General features: G+C 44.3%; 1 protein-coding gene across 7 annotated transcripts in view; it reads left to right on the plus strand.

The window, feature by feature from the left end:
- The first annotated feature begins 5,965 nt into the window (after positions 1–5,965).
- Positions 5,966–20,613, plus strand: part of LRCH2 (leucine rich repeats and calponin homology domain containing 2) — a 39,488-nt gene continuing 24,840 nt past the window's right edge. For 3 of the 7 annotated variants that reach the window (XM_064426968.1, XM_064426969.1, XM_064426972.1), the window contains exons 1-3: positions 5,966–6,302; positions 19,306–19,450; positions 20,355–20,481. In XM_064426968.1, the coding sequence (XP_064283038.1) occupies positions 6,023–6,302; positions 19,306–19,450; positions 20,355–20,481 (552 nt within the window). In that variant the 5' untranslated portion in view covers positions 5,966–6,022. Of the gene's footprint in view, positions 6,303–7,157; positions 7,178–19,305; positions 19,451–19,608; positions 19,754–20,354; positions 20,482–20,613 lie in introns of those variants that run through there. The other 4 variants (XM_064426970.1, XM_064426971.1, XM_064426973.1 and 1 more) reach the window with 3 other exon arrangements.

The raw sequence follows: 20,613 nt of genomic DNA on the forward strand, positions 1-20,613 counted from the left end.
AGGGGAAGTATTTAGGTTATGCTTTCTTCTGGAAGTGTTTTGTGTTGACTCACTGCTACTGTGGCAACAAACCATCAAGCTGAGCCCTCAAAGAGCACTGGGGCACCTCTGCCAAGGGTGCCAGGTATCCTTCCCCTTGTTAGGCACAGACAGGACCAACTTGTTCCAAAAGAGCAAGTGTTACTTTGGGGCACTGGGCCTTTCAATTTATCAGATGCTCTGCTTGTCATACAATGAAACCCCAAAGAGCCCTAGAAGGCTTTTAGTGAAAACTAAACAAAAATAAACTCAGTGGGAGAAAGAACACATGCCAGGAACCAAACACTTGTATTATCTGAAATGTGTTCTTGGTCTCTAAGTAGATTTAGTGAATCTTCTGCATGTTAAATTACTTGTCATGATTTATTATTGTAACAAATTTTACACTATGATCACAAAATTAACACTGGCCACTTTGTCTTTTATCCTCAGGGGTACCTCAGATCACAGTTATTTAATACAAAGTTGCAAAATATATGACTGTTCCCTTTCAGTGAAATGGACCCAAAACTACATGACTCAAATGCTAATAAATGTTTAAGTTTTTTTCTTGGCAACTAAGCCCGGGTGGCTGTAGGAATATATGTCAAGGTAAGGCTTGGAATCTACATGCACACATTTTTTATCTGAGGGTGTGGAAGCTTTCCAACCTCTCCCAGAATGGCTCAAAGCACAAACAATCACTTAATTCAACGGGCCAAAACTCTGATCACTTTTGTGACACTGTATTTTGCCCACAAGGGGGATGTTTAGGCCTTTTAATTTATGAGAACCCCAGGCCCATCATTCTCAGCTCTCCACAAGGAACACTGGCAGCAGTACAGCTACAATAGCTTGCTCCAAAATTGGTGAACCACCACTAGAAAGAGCTTATGTTTTATTGTTAGATGCTGAACATGACATTTCAACCATATGTTACCACTTGAAAATCATCTTCTTGAGAAGATGGAAGAAAACAAAACACTTCTTCAGGCTCTTGGAAGAAAATTCCAGTTACACAAATATTTTTTCATTTTAGTCATTCCCAGAATGAACTACATTGATGATGATAATTCAGTTTTTATGCAGAATGTATGCACTGTATGCCATAAAGTGGCTGAGGTACACACATCACTGAGCTCTGCTTAGGGAAAAAAAGATCAGCCATGGACAATGACAAAATCCTTGCTTTGCTTCTTAACAAATTTAGCAGATACAGCCTGCATAGAGCAAAACTGAGTTTTTTATAGAGAGGTTGTTGGCTTTTTCTCCCCCTCTTTCTCCGTATCTATTAAAATTGTCATCTCAGCCTGTCACATGCAAAACCACTGCTTCAACACCCATAAGCTGTACCTCTTGTCTATGCAGAGTGTCCCACAATCATCCCATAAAAAAGCACATGGACAGGATGACAGGGAGCTGGAGGCTTCAGTGCAATCTGTAGCCAGCCAAGCAACATTCCAGTAAATGGAGATCCACAGGTACACCACCCTTGGCTGTGCTGCTTGTTGTCATGTAGGAGTAGTTTCAATTTATCCTGCTTTTAGGGATCTCTCAGTGTTAAAGTAAACCTTCGCTGAAAGGGCTACGTTTCTAATCTCTCCAAGAAACAAGCAAGACAAATATGCTACTGCACAGCAAACAAGTTATTCAGAATAGAATAAAAGGACAAATGCTGTTTGAAATCACACCAAAATGCTCAGTGAAAGACAAAGGCCTCTGCAGCACTGCAAGAAGATATTTGCAGTGCATGTAGCTGGAATAGGTGGGGATTGAAATGATGGCTTTAAGGAGAGATGCTCCCCTCCCCATTGCCTTCAGAACTGTTTCCTCGTGCTCAGTGAAGCATTGCTAGCTGTGCAATGAATCAGATGCTCCCAATGGGAAAGGTATCAGGAATATTCTCATTAATGGATCTGCTCTCTCATTGTGGTCTGTACAAAAAGACTTAAAGAACAGATATGGCTTGCCAAGGCAGCTAGACATCCTGCCTGCTTCTTTTCTGTTCAAGCATCAGATGCTGGAGTATTTTGAGCTATTTCTAGCTCTTTAAAATGGTGTTTCAGATAAATGTCTGCCCTTTAGCAGAGATAGAGTGGCATTTGCCTTTTGATCTAAGAAGGAATATATGTATAATTTGCTTGCTTCACTTTCAAAATAGGCCAGATGGTGCCACTTTAGTATGAATCTTGAATCCAGGTATTTGGAGATTATTTCAACTGCCTGTGGGAAGCTGTGCACACCTAAGTAAAAAAGCAATATCCATGGCACATAGAGCATGTGCTGATAAGCAAAGTAAACACAAAGGATTTGAAGAGGCATCAAGGAGATGGCACAAGGATCATGGGAGTGTTGAAGGAACAGTGACTGTGTTACCTCAGTGGCTCACCCATGGAGGAGTACTGAGTGTACTTATAAAGAAGCACAGCAAAAACAGTAGGAAAGCTCTCGTTTAATTGCTTAAAGCAAAAGGATTTCTCTAAAGGATGCAAAAAAGGTCAGTGCTGACATTTCAGGAGGATTTCATTTCTCTAAGCAAATGGCAATCTAGACTGACAAACCCCCACTGTGTGTTCACCTCAAGGACTTAACTCAGGAACACTGAAAGCTTCAGGGGTCTCCCTGCTGTTGACAATCCCTGTTGCTTGGCCAGAGGTGCCAGAGCTTGCTTGGCCTGGCAGGGGCCTGCCAGCACTGTGGAGGTGTGGAGGGAGCATCACTCTGCACATCACCCTGGGCAGCACCTCGGCTTGTCACTGCTTTGATGTCCTCACTGCAGGCGCTGGGCTGCCCTGGGACACAGCCTGCAGCACACGCTGCACAGTGACAAAGGTAACCGAGGACTCCACTCTTGCTGTGCCTGCTGTCATAACCAATTTCACAGCAACGCTACAGATAACCCTGTCTGGCTCTCTGCAGAAGGCAGTGCCCTGGGGAGCTCGGGGTCTGTGAGCGATGATGCCGAGCAGGGCTGAGAGGAGGAGCAGCAGCGGGCAGAGCAGCAGGACGGGCACACAGCTCTCGCTCCCTTGTTCTGAGCATGCCTTGGGCCAGCTGTGCCACGGGCTACCTCACTGCAAGAGCTGTGAGTAACCACATCTTGCATTCCATGTTGAAAGTTAGATAGATCAAAGCCTGATCTAGATCTCATTCCTCGAGGCATTAACATTAAATTTGTTGAAGTCATATCGTTATGAGTTTTCATCTCATCTGGAGCAGATGTGGGTAGCCACAAAGACTTTCAAAGTGGAAGCTCTTCATGGAAGTGTGGGATTTTCAGAAATTTTTAAACTCCTAAACTCGACTCTGGCATGGCTGCAAGAAAATATGTTTGTCTTGTGCAGTCTCATGACAACATGTGAGCGTTTCCACCTCTTCCTCTACTCAACTTCCATAATGAATAAGAAAATGCAACAATCTCTGGTTTACAGGAGAAACTGAGGGATGGCACAGCTATGGCTCACTGCTCATTGTGCCAGGAAGGTTGGTTTGGGGAGCCTTCTGCTACTAGACTAGTAACTCTGGTTTTGCTTGGGAAATGGCAAAGAAAGGAGAGCATGGGAAAAAAGAACTGTTGAAAGGCTGTGAAATTATAAATAAAAGTAATTAGACCTTAGCATTCCAGACATCTGTTCTGGTTCTGCAGCTACTGGAGGTGATAAATGACCCCCACAGGTAAATTTGCTCTACTACAGGAACGTGCAGTCAGCTTTCAAGCTTTTGCCTGAATCAGCAGCAATTTGCTCAAGACAGTTTGCAGATTGGGAATTTTTGGTGAGCAGTTAGGAAAAGCCTCAGACATTGCTTCCAGCCTACAGTATGGGAAACTTCAGTTCCTTTGAAGATGTGAGATGTGAGATGTGAGATGTGAGATGTGAGATGTGAGACTGAGCAAGCTTGGCTTGCTTTTTGTATGAGCACCTGCAGGTACAGTGAGTATTTGGTTAAAGATAAAAAGGCCCCTAATATGTGAGAACTCTGGTGACAAAAGAATTCTTTAACTCTTTCGTAATTTGTCAGGGCTATTTCATACAAAGAGAGCTTAACCTCTTTTTTTATTTAAGTTGGGCTCTAAAGAGCAAGAGGCTGAGTGATGTGGCAGAGAGGGAGGACAGCCAAACTGCATCTCTGAGCTGGCCCTGTGCCGTGCCACACGCTTTGGAAACTCCGAGGAACTATCTCAAACGTTTACTAGAATCTATGTGCTGGAGCTGGTCCTGGCTCCTGCTCTGCTTCACTCCTGCCAGCTGCAGAGCCACTGTGCCTCCTGCTCCATGTCTGCAGACAAAATCATCCTACACACTTGGCCCAACACCAGTCTGAGTTTATTCACCCTCCACCCTCTGTGGCTGGAACCTCAAGCAAGGGCAGCAGTCAGCAGTGTTTATGCAGGTTGGCCTGATTTTCTTGTTGGGAATCCAGGGAATGATTGTTTTTTTCAGGGCAAGAGCAGAAGCTGTGGCCCAGGCAGGCTGATTGGCAGATATTCATCTGAAAGCTTGAATGCCACAGCCCCCAGGAGTACCCAGAGCTGGGGCCAGAGGAGGCAGCCAGCCACACTGTCTGCAGGTGACAGTGGGACCCCTTTGTCCCACGGCTGCATTTTGCACACAGAGCTCCTCGCTGGAAGGGCAGTCTGTGTGCCAGGACAGGGCGATCCCCAAACCCACACAGCGCTGCACTGAGCCCTTCACTGCTCAGGAGCTGCTCTCTGATCCTGGCTCACTGCTTCTGCTGAATGTCACCCAGACATCAGCCACACTGTATTTCAGGTCTGGTCCTTTAGTGATCAATAAGGGCTCAGCTGTCTGTCAGTGACGTGTTGCTGGCTGAAGGCCAGACTCTTCCATACCCCCTATAGAGGGTGTTTCCCTTAGATTCTCCAATTAGGCATGACATATGCATGCAAAAATAAACAAAAATCCAACCCAAACCAATTCAAGGAACTTGCTGAGGTTCAAGGCTTAAAAGCAGATTCTGCTCATCAAACATATGACAATTGCATTAAAATGTGGGTCTATGAGGCTTTCTTTAGCATTTCCTAAGGACAGCTCAGAGCAATTTTTGGAAGAGAAATATGCAACAGTGACTGACAAGGACTGATTGCATGGTAGGAGAGGTAATTCTGCATGCACCCAGTATGCCAGCAGCTCTGTAGCATTTTATTCAGGTAACTGGGCCCTGGCCCTCACAAGGGGCTTCTGATTTATGTCTGTGCACCGCCCTTTCCCATTCTGAGCTCGGCACATTCGTGTCTGTGGGGCTTTTGCGAGCGTTCCTTCAGCCATTTCAGGGCGAGCCGCTCGCTCGTCTGCCTTTGTTCAGCCACAGACAATTCGCGGGTGATTTTTGTCGCTGACACGCGGGGATCCGTGGCCGGCTGTGCCGGTGCCCGGGTTTGCGAGGCAGAGGCCACGGAGGCTCTGCTGCTGCCGGCACGGGAGAGCTGCGGGCCGGAGGAGCGGCCGATGCTGTGCGGGGCCGGGGCAGCGGCGACGGCAGCGGCGAGCGGTGCGTGAGGGCAGCGGCAGCGCCGAGCGGCCCCGGGCCGGGCAGAGCCGCGCTCGCGGCGGTGCCGGGGCTGCCGAGCCGCTGCTCCCCGCGTTCCTTCGGCTCCGAAGTCTCTCGGCAGCCGCGCCCTCCCGAACGGCGCCCGCCGCACCTGCTCCCGTCTCGGCTACGGGACCCTCCTGCCGGGCATCCCCCGCTCCCGGGATGCCTCCGTTGCTAAGAGAATCCTGATCCCGATCCCGATCCCGATCCCGCGCCCGAGCCCGAGCCCGAGCCCTCAGCCTCGGCAGCGCCCCCTAGCGGCTCACGCGCCCTCGGGCATACAGCCGCCCGCCCCCTCAGCAAGCCCCGCCCCTCGGCGCCGCCGCCGCCGCGGATTGGTTGGCACGGGCGAGGGGTGCCGCGTGGCCCCGCCCCGTCCCGCGGCGCCCCCTGCGGGCCCCGCGGCGCCTGCGCAGCGGCCCCGGCCGTTGTTGTGGAGGGGCCGGTCAAGATGGCGGCCGGGCAGGGGGGCGGCGGCGGCAACAACGGCAGCGGCAGCGGGACGGCGGCCGGGAGCGGAGCGGCGGGGCTCGGCATCCCCGCGCACCTGACTCTCTCCTTCTCGTCCGGGCCGCACTGGGGCGCGGCAGCTCTGCCGCAGTCGCACACGGTGCGCAGCCTGGAGCGGGCCCTGGAGGAGGCGGGCAGCTCGGGCATCCTGTGCCTGAGCGGGAGGAAGCTGCGCGACTTCCCCGGCAGCGGCTGCGACCTGAGCGACACGACGCAAGCAGGTGAGGGGGCCGTGGCAGCGCCGGTGCGGGGCTGCGGGCGTCCGGCGGGGCCGGGCGGGCCCGGCGCTGAGGGCGGGGGGCGCGGAGCCGCTGTGGTGGCCGCCGGGGCCGGGCGGTGCCGGTGCGGGGCCCGGGTGCGGGGCTGCAGCGGGGGGATCCCCGCGGTGTCAGGGCAGGGCTGTGGGCACAGCCGAGGGGGTGACACGGGAGCGGCCGCTGTGGGTGGTGAGCGGGGATCCCGGTGGGGGACAGCGGGAGGCTCCGCTTTTGGGGGGCCCTCCATGCAGGCACCGGGCCGGGCTGTGGAGGATGTGGGGCTCAGTGTCGGGGCAGCCCCGCTGGGCGCACTGGGGCCGGTTCTGCCGCGTGAGTGTGGGGCGAGTGTCCGTGCCGGTGTGGGCTGTGAGCGGGGCTCGCTGAGCCTGCCTTGTGCGAGCGGAGCGGGGCACCCGGAGGTGCCTGGGGAGGCGGGGGGCGAGCGCTCCGTGTGAGCGTGTGCGAAAGCACAGGGGCGTGTGTGAGCGTGGAAGGGCACAGGGCTCTGTGTGTGTTGTGTGTGCAGAGCACGGGGCTGTGCCGGCAGAGGGGCTCCTGCACAGCCCGGCCTGCGTGTCCGAGCTCAGTGGTGCTCTGTGTTCGGGGGATGGAAGTCGCTGTCCCCCTGGGTGGTGGGAGCGGAGCCGGCGCTGTCGGTGTGCCCGGGCTGTGCGGGGCCGAGAACGGCTCCGTGCGCGGCGAGGGGAAGGTGCTGCGGTCTGTGTGCCTGCAGGGAAGAGAGGCGGTCTCAGGGAATCGGGCACTTGTCCCCTGTGTCGGTCCATACGTGCCTTAAGGATGGGGAATTGCATTGGTGTGTCCGGAGCAGGGTGTGCAGGGTGAGCGGAGCGCATGAGTTCGTGCTCGGGTGAATGAGCCGTGTTGTGGTTGGGCTGTACGTTCAAGGGTGTCGGATCCCTTGCAGCACAAGCTGAATCGCCTGGGGTATCGCCGTCCCCGCTCAGCAGGAAGGCGCGTCCAAGTGCGGGTGCGAGGGATGTGTCAGCATCCAGCAGTGAGTGTGGAGAGCTTGGCGTGTTCACTGTGTTGGATATCGTGAGCGTGGGCCTGGATTTACCCAGGCTTTTAGGTGAAGTAAATATGGAGGCATTTTTCTGTATGCTTCCTGGAAAACAAAGCTACCTTTTCCACGGAGGTTCTCTCATATTGTGGCTCATCTCCATTTGCTTGTGGGGTTTTTTGCTGCTGGGGTAGTTGCTGAAAATGGATAATTTTAAACAATGTGCTAGACGAAAATATTACTGAGAGGCCCAGGATCTTTTGTTCACAAATAGTAGTGGCTTTTGAAAATGTTGTTTGAGTGAATTGATGCTGTTTGGGGCTTTTCTTTCCCCGTGGGTTATGAATAGCTGGCATATTGTTTGGAATAGGAAACTGTCCATGGTGGTACCTGGAAATAAAAAGAGGTTCTATGAAATAATAGAAGCTGGAGTTTTCCTTGTAGTAGCATAAAAATGTATTTAGCAATGTTGTTGGTCATTGTTTTGTATAGATATTTAATAACCAAAAGCACTAGGCATGTAGGCAGTCTGTCATTAAAAAGACTTTCTGTATCCTGAAGCTGGGGCATCAAGGGTCTGTACTTTTTGTGTGCTTCTAATTATTGCTGTGTGCATTTTGGTAGGGTTTTTTTGTCCATTTATTTTGAATCTCAGTGTTTGAGTCAGAGCTGTCTACAGTGATCTTGTGTCTGTATTCTAGGATGTAGTACAGCCCAGTCATTCCCATCAGGATCGAATTGTTATTGTGAATGGTGGTGTGAAAATGTTTTAAGGGCTGTCTCTGGCAGAAATAGCTTTATTGCTTGCTGCTCTAAAATCCTGTACTGAAACAGTTAACCTGATGTAAGTACCATCTCGGGAGAATCCTGGTTTAGTGTAGTCCTGATTTATGAATGAATCCTTATGAAATACGAATTTTAGATGTCTTTTTAAAGATGTTTGTAAAAAAAGACCTGTAGTCTGTATTTTGACTTGATCTGTAGAAATTTTTGTCAAGTGGGTAAACAGTGTTCTGCTGGTGAATCATGGACAGCCTTGGCAGTGTCAGTGTGGCCTGGAGCTGCATGGGGAATTAGCTGCCTCAGAGGCAGCAGTCATGCAGTTACTGGTATTTCTGTAGCAGTTCTCCCTGTTTCACATGCAAATATCCCCATGAACAAGGTTCTGGACTGAGGCTGAGGTGTAGGAGATGGGGGCTTGGGTCACAAATCTTTCCAGGGTTTCACTTTCTGTTTTATGTCTGTGACTCTGAAATTCAATTCTGTGGTATTTGAAAGAAATATTTTTAAAAAACAGTCTCTGGCCAGTGTGGATGTAAACAATTTCTTTTCCATATCACCCTTAGGCAGTAAGATCTGCAGTGTTACTGTAAATCCAGAATATTCTATCTTTATATCAGTAAAGTCAGCAAGAGCTATGTTGAAGCACAACTTCTGTTGATTTATCAAAAATAGCTTGGGATTTTATTTTGCATCTAACTTACATAACGGCTTGCCAATACTTATTTTGCAAATACTGAGGCATAGTTTTTGTATTTTAAATTATGAGTCTAAAGCACAGTGGCCATATCTGGCTGTTTAGCTCTTTTTGTTTATTTGTTTTTAACTGTGAAGTGTTCTTGCACACTTTGGCCAGGAATTCCTTATTTTATTATTTATCTGAATTTGTCTTCTGGTTGCCCAAACAGATCTTGTGCTGCTTTTAATGAACTTCTGAAAAGAAAATAAAATTACAGGTCCTGAGATATCAAGAGATATCTTGAATATTCCAGTAATTTTATGTGTAACTTTGCTTCTGTCTGTATGAACAGCATTAGGCCCCCTGGCAGTTAAGTAATTGAGTCTATCACATCAGTGTAATCACAGTCTGCTTAGCTGAAGAGTTCTGTTTGCTGTTTTGTTTTTTTAAAGATAGTTCAGTCTGACAATATAGCACAGGAACCTAAGTCAACCTGTGCCTTTAGCGATTTCCCCCCTTTTTAGTGAGCACCTTTAAGAAATGAATTTAGTAAATAGCAAAGGTGTGTTACTGACAGCTCCAGAAAATGCAGTGGTGCCATCAGACTTATTTGTTTATGGCTTTGTCACAACAGCTTCAATTACCACCTCTTAATTCTGAGGGAACTCCCAGGCAATTATAAGTAGGTGAATGATTGCCTCTAAATAGATGGATGTTGAAATTTCTCCTTTCTCACCCCTGCTTCCTCCTCATAGCATGGAGGAGTAACACCAGTGTACTCCAGTATGACTTGGGAGTGAGCCCTGCAGTCGTGGCCAGTACCAGGCTTGGCATGGCATTGTTACAGAGACCATTGTCACCATCACTTGCATGTCTTTGACTTTTCTTGCATCCTATTTCTGGCCCTTCCAAGGTATATTGCCATTCATGTGATTACAGATTAAACCCCCGAGGCTTAATATTGAGTGTGAAATGCATAAGAATGTTAATTTATAATGCAGTTCTGCCTCTACACTATGCACATCTAAACCAATTATATTTTCCTTTCTGAATAAAATTATTTCTGTTGGTGGAGCCAATGTTGATTAAATTGAGGACAGTGGTAACTGAAGAGCAACAACAAATCCAATATTCAGCTAAAAAAATTGCATTCATACAGGATGTATATCCTAAATCTCAGTTACATTCTGGAAATCAAACACATTGCAAAATGTGGTTCTTCAGCAGCATTTCCTTCAGATTTGAACAAAAAGAGGAACTCTGATTCTATGTTTTTTGGGGGAGAGGAGTCACTGTTTATGCTCTGAAATGCATCTGATGCAAAATCTGGAAGTGACGCAGCTTATAAACAATTATGGAAGTTTTCTGCAGTGTTCTCACAGCCTGTCTCGTGTTTGGACAAAGCAGAAATGAGCTGTGTGTGCTTGAGGCTTTCTTGCTGAGGGCCACTGTTAAGGATCCTGGTTAAAGATACTTGGTGTGATGGGCAAGTTCAGTTCAGTGACCTGAAGTTAAAGAAGCTGATTATTCCTATTTGCCTGCCTAAAAGGATTGTATTATGAAGAATACCACTTGTATCTTAATATTAAAATACCCACTAAATTTAGTGTTACAGCTTTATCTGAAAACTGACGTACAAAAAACATGCAATGTGTAATTTTGGTCGTTTTTATAATCTCCATCCATTAAAACTAAATTTGCCATTCCGTTGACTGCCTTTGTGTTTTGTAATGTCCAGCGTCTAAGGTCTGTAATATTTCTGTGTTTGATCAACTAAGGAACTTCTTTGGATACATGTTTCTATTTGTTACTGATTATTTGCAGAGGTGGCAAATAATTTAGATTGTGAATTGTATTGCAAAACCTTGTGCAATAAAGAATAATGGAGTAGCTTTTGCTTTTTTGAGATACTCTTTTGGTGAAATGTGTTTTCCCATTTAAGTTGTGCTACTTGGTTGGAGCTGATTCAAAAGTACATACTCATATTCCCAGCAAGGCTGGCATTTAATGCTGAAATCTGTCCTTAGCAAAAAGGTAACTAAATCAGGGCTGAAGGCTGCAGTTCCACAGAAAATGTGAAGTTATTTGATACTTTTTTTTTTTGGTGATAAAATAGTGGAATGGCTGTGGGAAGAGACTTCTGAGTTCTCTGCTGTTCTGTGGCTGTCCAGCAGTCTGATGTTCATTGTTCTTCCAGCCTGGGATTGTTTGCCACTTCCTAGGAGAATATGCTCACAGGTCTAGAGGAGGTCGTGCACTTCAGGTGAAAATAAAAAATAAAGTCTTATACTCTGGTATAGAACTAAAATAGCTTTGTGCTTGGCAGACATGATTATCACAAATGTGTTTCCAAGTGTCAATGAATGACTTCTGAAAAAGGGTTTGTGTAGTGTAAAGGCTTGAAGGAGCCCTGAGCCCCGGCGCATTGGCAGCTGAGCAGCAGGTGTAACTGCACAGGAGCAAATCCCCGACCATCTGGGTGTGAAACTCCTGCCATTTGTCACTTCAGCATCGTTCCCGTAGGTGGAAGCAGGATGTAGTGACCAGAACTTGTTCTGTTGAAGACTGACCTAGAACTAAAAGGTTTCTGAGACTGTTTGCTTCAAGTTGTTGCATGCACTAATGAGAGGTGCTGCAGAATGATTTTTGACCGAATAGAAGAGACTTGTGACCATTCTTCAGCACTGCCATGAGGTCTGGCATGAGTAGGACAGAGTCAGTAGGAGGCAGCAGCCAGTAAGAGCAGATGCTGAAGTTGCTGCAGCAGGGGCCTCCAGGTCCCAGGAGAACATGCTGGAAGTGTTACTAGATCCTGTTCACTCAGTGCTCATGGACTGCTGGTTTACCCAATTTCTTCAGGATTTTTTCTGCTTTCATCTTAGTGCAGTTGCCTTGTTCTCCAATGTTCTTTGTCTTCCAGCAGTTTAGCTTACTTCAAAAATGTTTCTGCTCAGTTTATCCAGCAACAAGCCATTTTATCTGCACAAAAGATAAGTCATGTAGTAAACACTGATTACTGCAGGTTGGTTGTAGCTTGTCTCATGTCTATTTAGATTGTAAGCTTGTCAGGACAAAGGCTTGCATGTGTCTTACTGAGCATACCAGAGGCTGGTGTAAGTCTCGGGAATTTCATGTATATTTGAGATATTCCTTAATAAACCCAGGCTTTGCTTCATTGCCAGATGAGGATTACTTTCCCTTATATTACTTGTCTGTGAGACAGAAATTTGGAATTAAAAAATTTCGAAGCCAGAAAAGAATTTGTCAGCATTAAACCAATAAATGATGGTGAGTTTAAGTGGGAGGAAGATGCCCTGTGCTGTAATATGGCATCTTAAGAAGTCTTGCTGACTTGTCAAGAAAATGCTCTTTCTGGTAGTAAAGCGTTTTAACAACTATACTCTACACTAAATACTGAAGTGCCAAAACAAAAAAAAGCTTCCAGAGGGATTTTCTGCTTACCAGTTCAAACTCTGAAAGATTTTTGGAGCCAAGACACCTTCAGTAATGGAGAGGAAGATAATCCTTGACATGTAGTAAATGGATTATGTCCTTTTGACATGGTATGTGAATTTACACCTTCACATGCCAGACTGAAGAGTGATCCTGGTTATGTGCTCTTTATTCTCCATTTAAATCGTGCTGTGCTAAAATAGCTGAACACACTTCAGAGTTGGAGCACTGTGTTACCTTGTTTTGGAAATGTCCACACCTTTCTAATGTTACAATGTGGTGAAGAATTCATCTGTTGAGTTCATCCTCAAGTTGCAGAATGTGGAACATGTAAAATTTTCTTGAGAGAGCGTGTTCCTTGATCTTTGTGTACTTTCAGGCCTCCTCGGCAAGGAGGCAAATTTAATCCGTGAAGCAAATAACAATTAACAGGTAAGGCCTAAGTGATGTCCAGGTGTTAAAAAAACAAATTACTGATTTAAGAGTTGCCTTGTTAGGACTTAGGGCGTGACAGGCTTCAGTGATCTCAGATGTGGGGGCGGTTAACAAGGCTTGGGAAGAAGGATGTAACACTGATTGTGGGCACAGGGAGTACAGAACTTACAGGCCACAGGGACAGTTGGCAGAACCCCAAGATAGGGATGAAGCCTATAAAGCCAACTCAGCATCTTTCTGAATCAGTTCTGAGTGGATAAAAGGTAATTTTGGCAGGGGGAGATCACAGCAGTGACTGATGGAACACCAACCCAAGAAGCCCACTGACCCAAAGGAAGAGAGACTGGGCACGTGGAGGAAGAGAGGCTGGGCACGTGGAGTAACTAGCGTGAGAAACAGGAGAGGTCCTTAGCCCATAGAAGATAGAATACTGTTTGTAAAGAGAACTGTGTAACTTGTGGCCAGTGAACACAAATTCCTTTCTTTGCTAAAATGTATAAATAGTAGGAAGTTTTGATAGTTGGTGTGCTTGACTTGCAGAATACCCCTGAGCACCCAGGCTTGCACAACTGTGAAATAAATAATCAGTGCTTCTCTCAAGTGTACTTGTTGCACCTCAGGTAACAAATTTGATTTGTGTGGATGACACTGGCAGCAGATCAGGACCAGCATGCCCCCCACTTGTTCCAGCCTTTAGATCAGAGCTCCTGGTTTAGTTTCCTACTGGTAGAGATTTCAGAAAAAAACTCACGTACTTGAACCAACATGTGGTGAGCAGAGGCAGCTTACATGAAAAACAAGAATTGCTTGAACCAAACTGCTAATTTAGACATTTTCAGTGTGGGTGCACCCAGTGTAGACTGGGAGTCTGGGCTTAGTGTTGGTGGGGTGGAATAGTGGGTTCCTTAAGGCTGCTTTGATTTCAGAGCCAGTGTGCTGGATCTCAGTTCTTTCTCCCTGGTAGCAGAAGTGTGAGAGACAACCATTGGTCTGGCCAGTTACAGAAACATTTCTGTCATGTGGAGAGCTGTTCAGACTGACAGGGTGTTTTGTTTTTTACTGAAGTCTCAAAATTAGTAAAGTGTATTTTTAAAAAGCATTTTATTTTCCTTCAGAAGTGCTGATTAGCATGAAAAGGCAAGAACTCAGATACTGTCAAATGGAATTTCTTGTTGCCTGTACAGCCCTTCCTCTGTACTTGATGAGAAAACTCAATTATGTGGTTGTGTGCAGTTTCTTCATTTGTCATTTTAATTGCACAGATCAAGAATGTAACTAAACTTAGGGGCAGGTATTTCCTAGATCTTCAGTTGTTGGCTTTAGGATCCAAATACCATTTTGACATCTGTTTGTAATACCTTTTCACAAAACCAGAACCTATTCCATGCTGTCAAATGCCCAGTTAAAAAAAAAGTAAAATCTGCTTGTAGCCACCTCTAGTCCTGGGAGTGTTTTCTCTTTCATTGAAACAGAAGACAGACTGCTTCTACTTGACTTGAGTATACACAATAGATAAAAATCAAGTTAAATATTGCTACTTAAGCTTTTAAGAGTAGACTTCAAATGTATGTACACTTTCCTTGACAGTTTGTGGTTTCCTGAGAGCCACAGGGTTTTGGCAGGTATTCTCAGCTTCCTTACTGTGCATAAGAGCTGATGGGTGCCCAGATTGTTCTGTGTTGTCCTTCACCATTGCTCTTGATGTTGGAGAGCAAATGTTGATTTGTATATGAAATTCAGTTACATAGATTTATGGTGCTGTAATTCTTGAACATTCTTTGCCAGTAAGTTCGATATTTTTGGTCTCCTTTGCAACTGAAATAGTGGCTGTTTATATCAATGTGTTGATACACATCTGGATGTGTTTTAATTGTTCAGTACTTCATTTTGCAACGTAAGTAAGTCTGAAGAATTCTGTTTTTTATTATTTAATTATCCAGGTTTGTTTTTTTATTTGGAGGGAAATTTTAAAAGATTTCTGTCACTCATCATGCATTAAGATTGGAACTGTGAAGCTACAAGTAGATGTGTAGAGTTTGAGGGAAATGCTAGAGGGACGTCCCGTTTGAGGTGAGCTTGGGAAGCTGAAGAGTTCCTTTCTCCTGAATCTCCTTCTCCAGTTAGTTGAGAAAGTAACCAAGGCAGGAAGAGATCTGTCTGCTGTGACTAACCACAGAAATGGCACCTAGCATGAACAAACCCATTTCATTGTTTGTTTAACCAAGCTTTCTTCAGTCAGTGGTTTGTGGACATTGACAGCTTGTTCCTCCTGCAGATACCATATGTAGGTGTTTCTGTAGTGTTTGAGGCCACTTTTTCCTTCTCCAGAACCATCTTGCATCTGACAGACAAATGAGTTTTACCCATGTTCTGTGTGGTGATCTGAGATTCATGTTCATGTTTCTCTTTTATTCATGACTAAAAGACTGTCTTTGGGATCAGGTCTGAACACTTGTTTTTAAGCATCTATTTTATCTTCTGTAAGATTAATTTTACAGTTACAACTGTTCTTGGATTTTGTTTGGCTTAGGCTAAAGCATTTCTAGAACAGCTGGCTAGGAAAATCTATCTATGATGAGTTAGGAGAGCAGTTCTGGGTTTTGTGGGATGAGAAATGTGGGGTTTTATGATCTAGTTTCTTAATACAGTTTTGGAGCATAAGCCTAACACCAATATCTTGGATCAGAAACATATTTTTATTAAAAATATAATATCAAGGTGAGGTTCAATGTAAATTTCCTAGCTGAGCCTTGTATTTAAAATTCAACATGTAGTGTATGTAATATGTGAATATAAAAGGAATTGTACTGGTTTAAATAAAAGGCCAGTGTGTTGTATCAGCATGTTCCTGATGGGAAGCAGTGCTGCACCCTTAGGGAAAAGTGCAAAACCAAAGCAAATGTGATGGTAATACTACTTAAATACCTGGCTGCACGCTGCTGCTGCTCACTGCACAACTTGACAGCTTGAGCTTTTTGTTTTCCCTCTTGATCATGGTTTAAATTGATAGAAGGTAACTTCTCACTTCTTATAGCTTCCCTTCCCGACTGATTTCCTAGAATTCTTTCCTTTTGATCTTTCTATAAATTGTTTTTTAATCACCATCTTATAGTAACTGGAGACTTTACTTTTTCTGTGAAAAGAAAACTAAAGGGCAACCAACTTCTTCATATTTTTCTAGTTCCTCTTTCAAATTTACCCTTAGTAATGGTGTACTTCTCACTTTCATTGTTCCTGCAGAGATAATGTACTGAAATACCCTGTGATTCATGAGCAGGCATGGGTAGTGTCTTCTGGTTAGTCCTCACAAAACACTCCCACTGAGAGTTTTCTAGTCTAAACTGGTTAAGCAAAGGATTCCTATAATCTCACTTCTAGAGGAGTTGTCAACCTAAATCATCTGTGTTTCTGCATTTACCAGCTTTCCTTGCTCCACCAGTCCATTAGCCCTTAAAAAGCCATCCTCAAGTGCTAGCAGCCTGCTGTCAGGTGAGATGGAAGCTGTCTTGTTAATAGAGGAGCACTCTATTACTAAAGTTCCTTCCTTTTTTCAGACTGTATTTTCTTGGTCATCTGTTGTATTACTGGTCTTCAAAAAGTACCTAAATTACATATGTTTCACATCTACATTTCATTTACCATAATAGGCAATACTATCTCCTAAACTTCTTGCTTGTTATGAAAATGTTTTTGGAATAGAAATCATCCTTTAGTTTGGTTAAAAATAGCTTTACTTGGTTTTAAAAAGTTGCAAGTACATTCAATATGAGAATAGGGTGGAAAACTGTAGATACTCAAATCTTTCTCTTCATAAAAATCTGGACCAACCCCTGGAGCTATTTTAGTGCTGTTTTCCAATGATGGAATGAAAAATTGATGAAAAATTGCTTGGAATAGAAGTCATGCTACCTCCCATCTCTTTATTTACCTTTTTTATTTTATTGTTGAGAGATAGTGGGTGTCATTTCCTATTCTAATAGAAATTCTGGGTTTCATAATAAAAAAGTGTAATCTTTGCCCCACAGTGTCTTCAAAGGCATTGTTTCCAGAGAAGTGGTTTCTGCAGTAATACACAAATACTGTGACCTTGGTACGTATTTTGATGTGCAGCTGTGTGGGTTCTGTACCAGGGCACACTGAGGGGCTCCAGCCAGACTGTGCTGCTCTGATTTGTGTCAGGCCAGGCTGGGAGCCACAGCTGGTTTATGTTCCTGTGGGGTATTACACCCCTGGTCCACTCGTCCAGAGGAGAGAATTGGTGCATCCTCTGCTTGTTGTCTGGCCTTGCCTCTAGATTTTATTTCTGCAGAAGAAATAGCAAAGTTGTTTTTAACCTGGGACTTTCTAACTAACCACAAGATGTGTGGTTGAAGTGTGGCTCAAGCAAATAGAGCAGCAAAATTTTTGTGGTGCCCTTGAGCCTTCTTGTTCAGGTCTACAGTGCTGCTTCTGGAACAGTGACAGTCGTGTGGGATTCTGTCATTTGTTTTGTGGACTAGATCTTTGTACCGGCCTGCAGTCACCTTTCCAGCTGCTGATAAAACCAAATCAGGAAGAGGCTTAAAGCTGGCTTCATTTTTTTCCACAACTGAGTTGTACTAAAGGCTTCAGCATGTGGTTGGAGGTTGTACAACTGGGCCAGCAATAAAACTGGGGGCATCTCTTGTGCATGCAGGTGTCACACTCTGCTGAATATAAGAGCAAGAGAGCATTTGTTTAAAAAGGGTTTTGCAGAAAACCTTCATGTGAAAGCGGTCATTTTTCTGTAACATTTTGAAAACTGATGTAGTGGAAAACAGAAAATGAACTTCACTGGTTTTGAAAACTTCCTCAAGCATGCTAATTTTTAAAATAAGCTTTTTAGGTTTTGTTGAGATGTTCAGTTGTTTTTTGTTGAGATGTTCAGTTTTAGTTAACTTTATTCCATTTTTCTCACAGTTAATTAGGAATGCCACTCCTTCAACCTAGGAACGTATTTTTCTGCCTCTTGGAGGTAGAGTTTGCAGAATTCTACATCAGCAGTGGATAGATGTGTTTCATTTTACCAGTCCATTTTCTTTGCTGGTCACCTGCAGCACACAGTGGAGGCCATTCCCTCTGCCCAGCACCCTGGTGTCCTGCATTCAGCCTGTTGTGTGCAGCATCAGGGGGTGTGCACTGCACAGCTTTCCTCTGCCCTGCTGTCCTGCAGCTCTCCCTGCTGTGAGCAGGGATCTGCCTCAGGTGAGCCTTCATTCACTCTGGGTGTCTGCCAGGGCAGGTCCTGGCTCTCATCCCATCCCTGCAGCTGGGTGCTGTCTCTGCACTTCCTGGAGGCACATTGTGTCCTGTTTGCCAGGTTGGTGATGAAGAAGCTAAGCAATATTGATCCCAGTGCTGGCCCTGAGAAATGCTGCTCCTAGCTGGTTTGCCAGTTGAACTTCAGGTTGTTGAGCTCTCTTTGAACCTGACAATGACTTGGAGCCAATTTTCCAACCCTTTTCTAGACTTTTTGCAGAACTGTTCGTTCCAGTGATAATGTAATGGGAGCTAAGCAGAAACAGTTATTCCAGTGAGTGTTAAAAATTGAGAACTAAAGCCTGAAATAGCAAGGGATCTGTATTACTTCTCTGTTAAAAGAGTTTGTTCAGCATTTCTGAGAAACCACATCCTTTTGAAATGTCTCGGGTTGGCAGCCAGAGTTCCTTTCAGAAGACTAGGCAGTTGTTCTCAAGTAAATATCTCTTTTCTTCCAAGGTAGTTTGGTGGACTTTTGATGGCACCGGCTTTGGTGGTTTAGCTGATAATTTCCAGGATTCTTGGGTCACATTTCATTTGTATTTTCTGGTTCTTTTCAAGGTTTCATATAGTCAGAGATGCTGTGCATTTTGGTAATGCTCTGTTTTGTCATAACTCCTGCATGCAGATTTGCATAATGCAGTCATGCGTTGTCAGAATAACTTTAGCTCAAGAATTGTGTTTCCATGGTCAAAGATCTCTCCTCTTTCTGCTTTTAGCCCAGGTTAAATTGCATCTTGACTTTTATACATAAATAACTGTGGCATTGGTTTATGCAACTTTATCCTCTTTTTAGTTCAGTTACAAATGTGTAGCTGCAGAATCAGTTACTGTGTAAGGATGCTTTGGGAACTTGGCTTTAGCATTGCAGATACATTGTACGGTGATGTTGGATTCTAATGTAGCTGTCAAACAGGAGAAATAACTTGGAGGTTTTGCCTTGATTTACTGTTGTGCCTAGAGTTGGAAGGGAAGGAACCCAAAAATTGCACAGAACAAAGACTTGATAGAGGAGGGACAATCATAATCGATATTCAGCGTCATTGTAACTGTAACTATAGAGTAGGAAATGAATTTTTGAATTCCTGTCACTCTTCTACTTTCTGTTGTAATTGCATATTGAGCAATAATCTTCCAGTATTTTAAGGCTCTTTTGTGTATTAATTATATGCGGTAGCATCTGGTAAAACTGAATTATTTTACACTTCTTGCAACACCTTAATTTTTAGGAGCATGACAAGAATAACAGTGGGTACTTTTATCTCTTACTGCAGGGAAAGTCTTGACTAAAAAAGGAATTTTTTTTTTCTCTTTGCTTCTAGATCTTTCAAAGAACAGATTTACTGAAATTCCTCCTGATGTCTGGCTGTTTGCACCACTGGAAACTTTAAATTTGTATCACAACTGCATCAAATCTATTCCAGAATCTATTAAAAACCTGCAAATGCTTACCTACCTTAACATTAGGTGAGTAATGGTGGTTGGTTTTGGTCTTTATTTAACATATCTCCTTAGAGAGTTGGCATTTTGCTTCATCAGGTCATTGTTTTTGCAGAGTTTTCTTTGTTTCTGATGTTATGTAGACAGACAATGTTCAGGAACCACAGCTATAGAAATTTGCTGCTATCAAGAGACTAAATTACTCTGGCCAGAAAGTCCTGCTCATTTTGCACATTATTTACATCCACTGCTGTACTGCTCTTTTTAAACTTGGAAAACATATGGTTGGATTTTCTCACTAGAACAGAAGATGGATATGAGCTCTGGAAGGTGAGGGAATCTAGAAAACTCTCCTGACCCTGTTTTCCACAGTACTCCTTGTTTCTGATATTAGCTGCATCAAATCCAAAACAGTTTTCTCAGTTAAGAGCTATTTAAATCCCCAAAACCTTTTAAAACATTTTAATTAAGGCTTACTTTCCAGCCTGTTGCTCAGCAAAATAATTAAAAGTTTAGAACTTTTTGTGACAGCTCAGGAGGGTCCCAACAACATGACATGAGAAGCAATGTAAACAGTATAAAGTTCTGGCATGGTAGACTGTCAGATCAGCTGGTTCATCTGAAGGTACCAGCAGGACAAAAGCAAGTGTCAAACATTAGTTCTTCTAACAGATTTCTCTGTACATTTTGGTGTTAGATTCTGCCCTAGTACATCCTTATTTCTTTAAGTAAAATGGGGATCTAAAATTCATATACCTGAAATAGGCTGTATCTGATAAGGAATTTGTGATGGACACAGTAGATAAAATTGTAATAGGTGGAGAATGTGATCTGGTGTGGGAGAAAAGTTGTACAATACTAATCTCAGATTCCCTGAGAGCTATATGAAATTATAATTCAACCTTTCTTGTCCCTTTTTCTTGCTTTCAAGTCGGAATCTTTTGTCAACATTGCCAAAATACCTGTTTGATCTTCCACTGAAAGTTCTGGTTGTCAGCAATAACAAACTGGTCTCCATTCCAGAAGAAATTGGAAAATTGAGAGATCTAATGGAGTTGGTAAGTGCAACTGTGAATCTTTGTAGTAAGTACACTTATAAGCACTGTATATATAAGCATTATCTATCTATGTATATATCTCATATATTCATTATAATAAAGTATTAATATATTTTAAATATAGAACTACAA

This window comes from Passer domesticus, chromosome 7, assembly GCF_036417665.1.
Source record: "Passer domesticus isolate bPasDom1 chromosome 7, bPasDom1.hap1, whole genome shotgun sequence".
In the NCBI taxonomy this organism is placed as follows: domain Eukaryota; kingdom Metazoa; phylum Chordata; class Aves; order Passeriformes; family Passeridae; genus Passer; species Passer domesticus.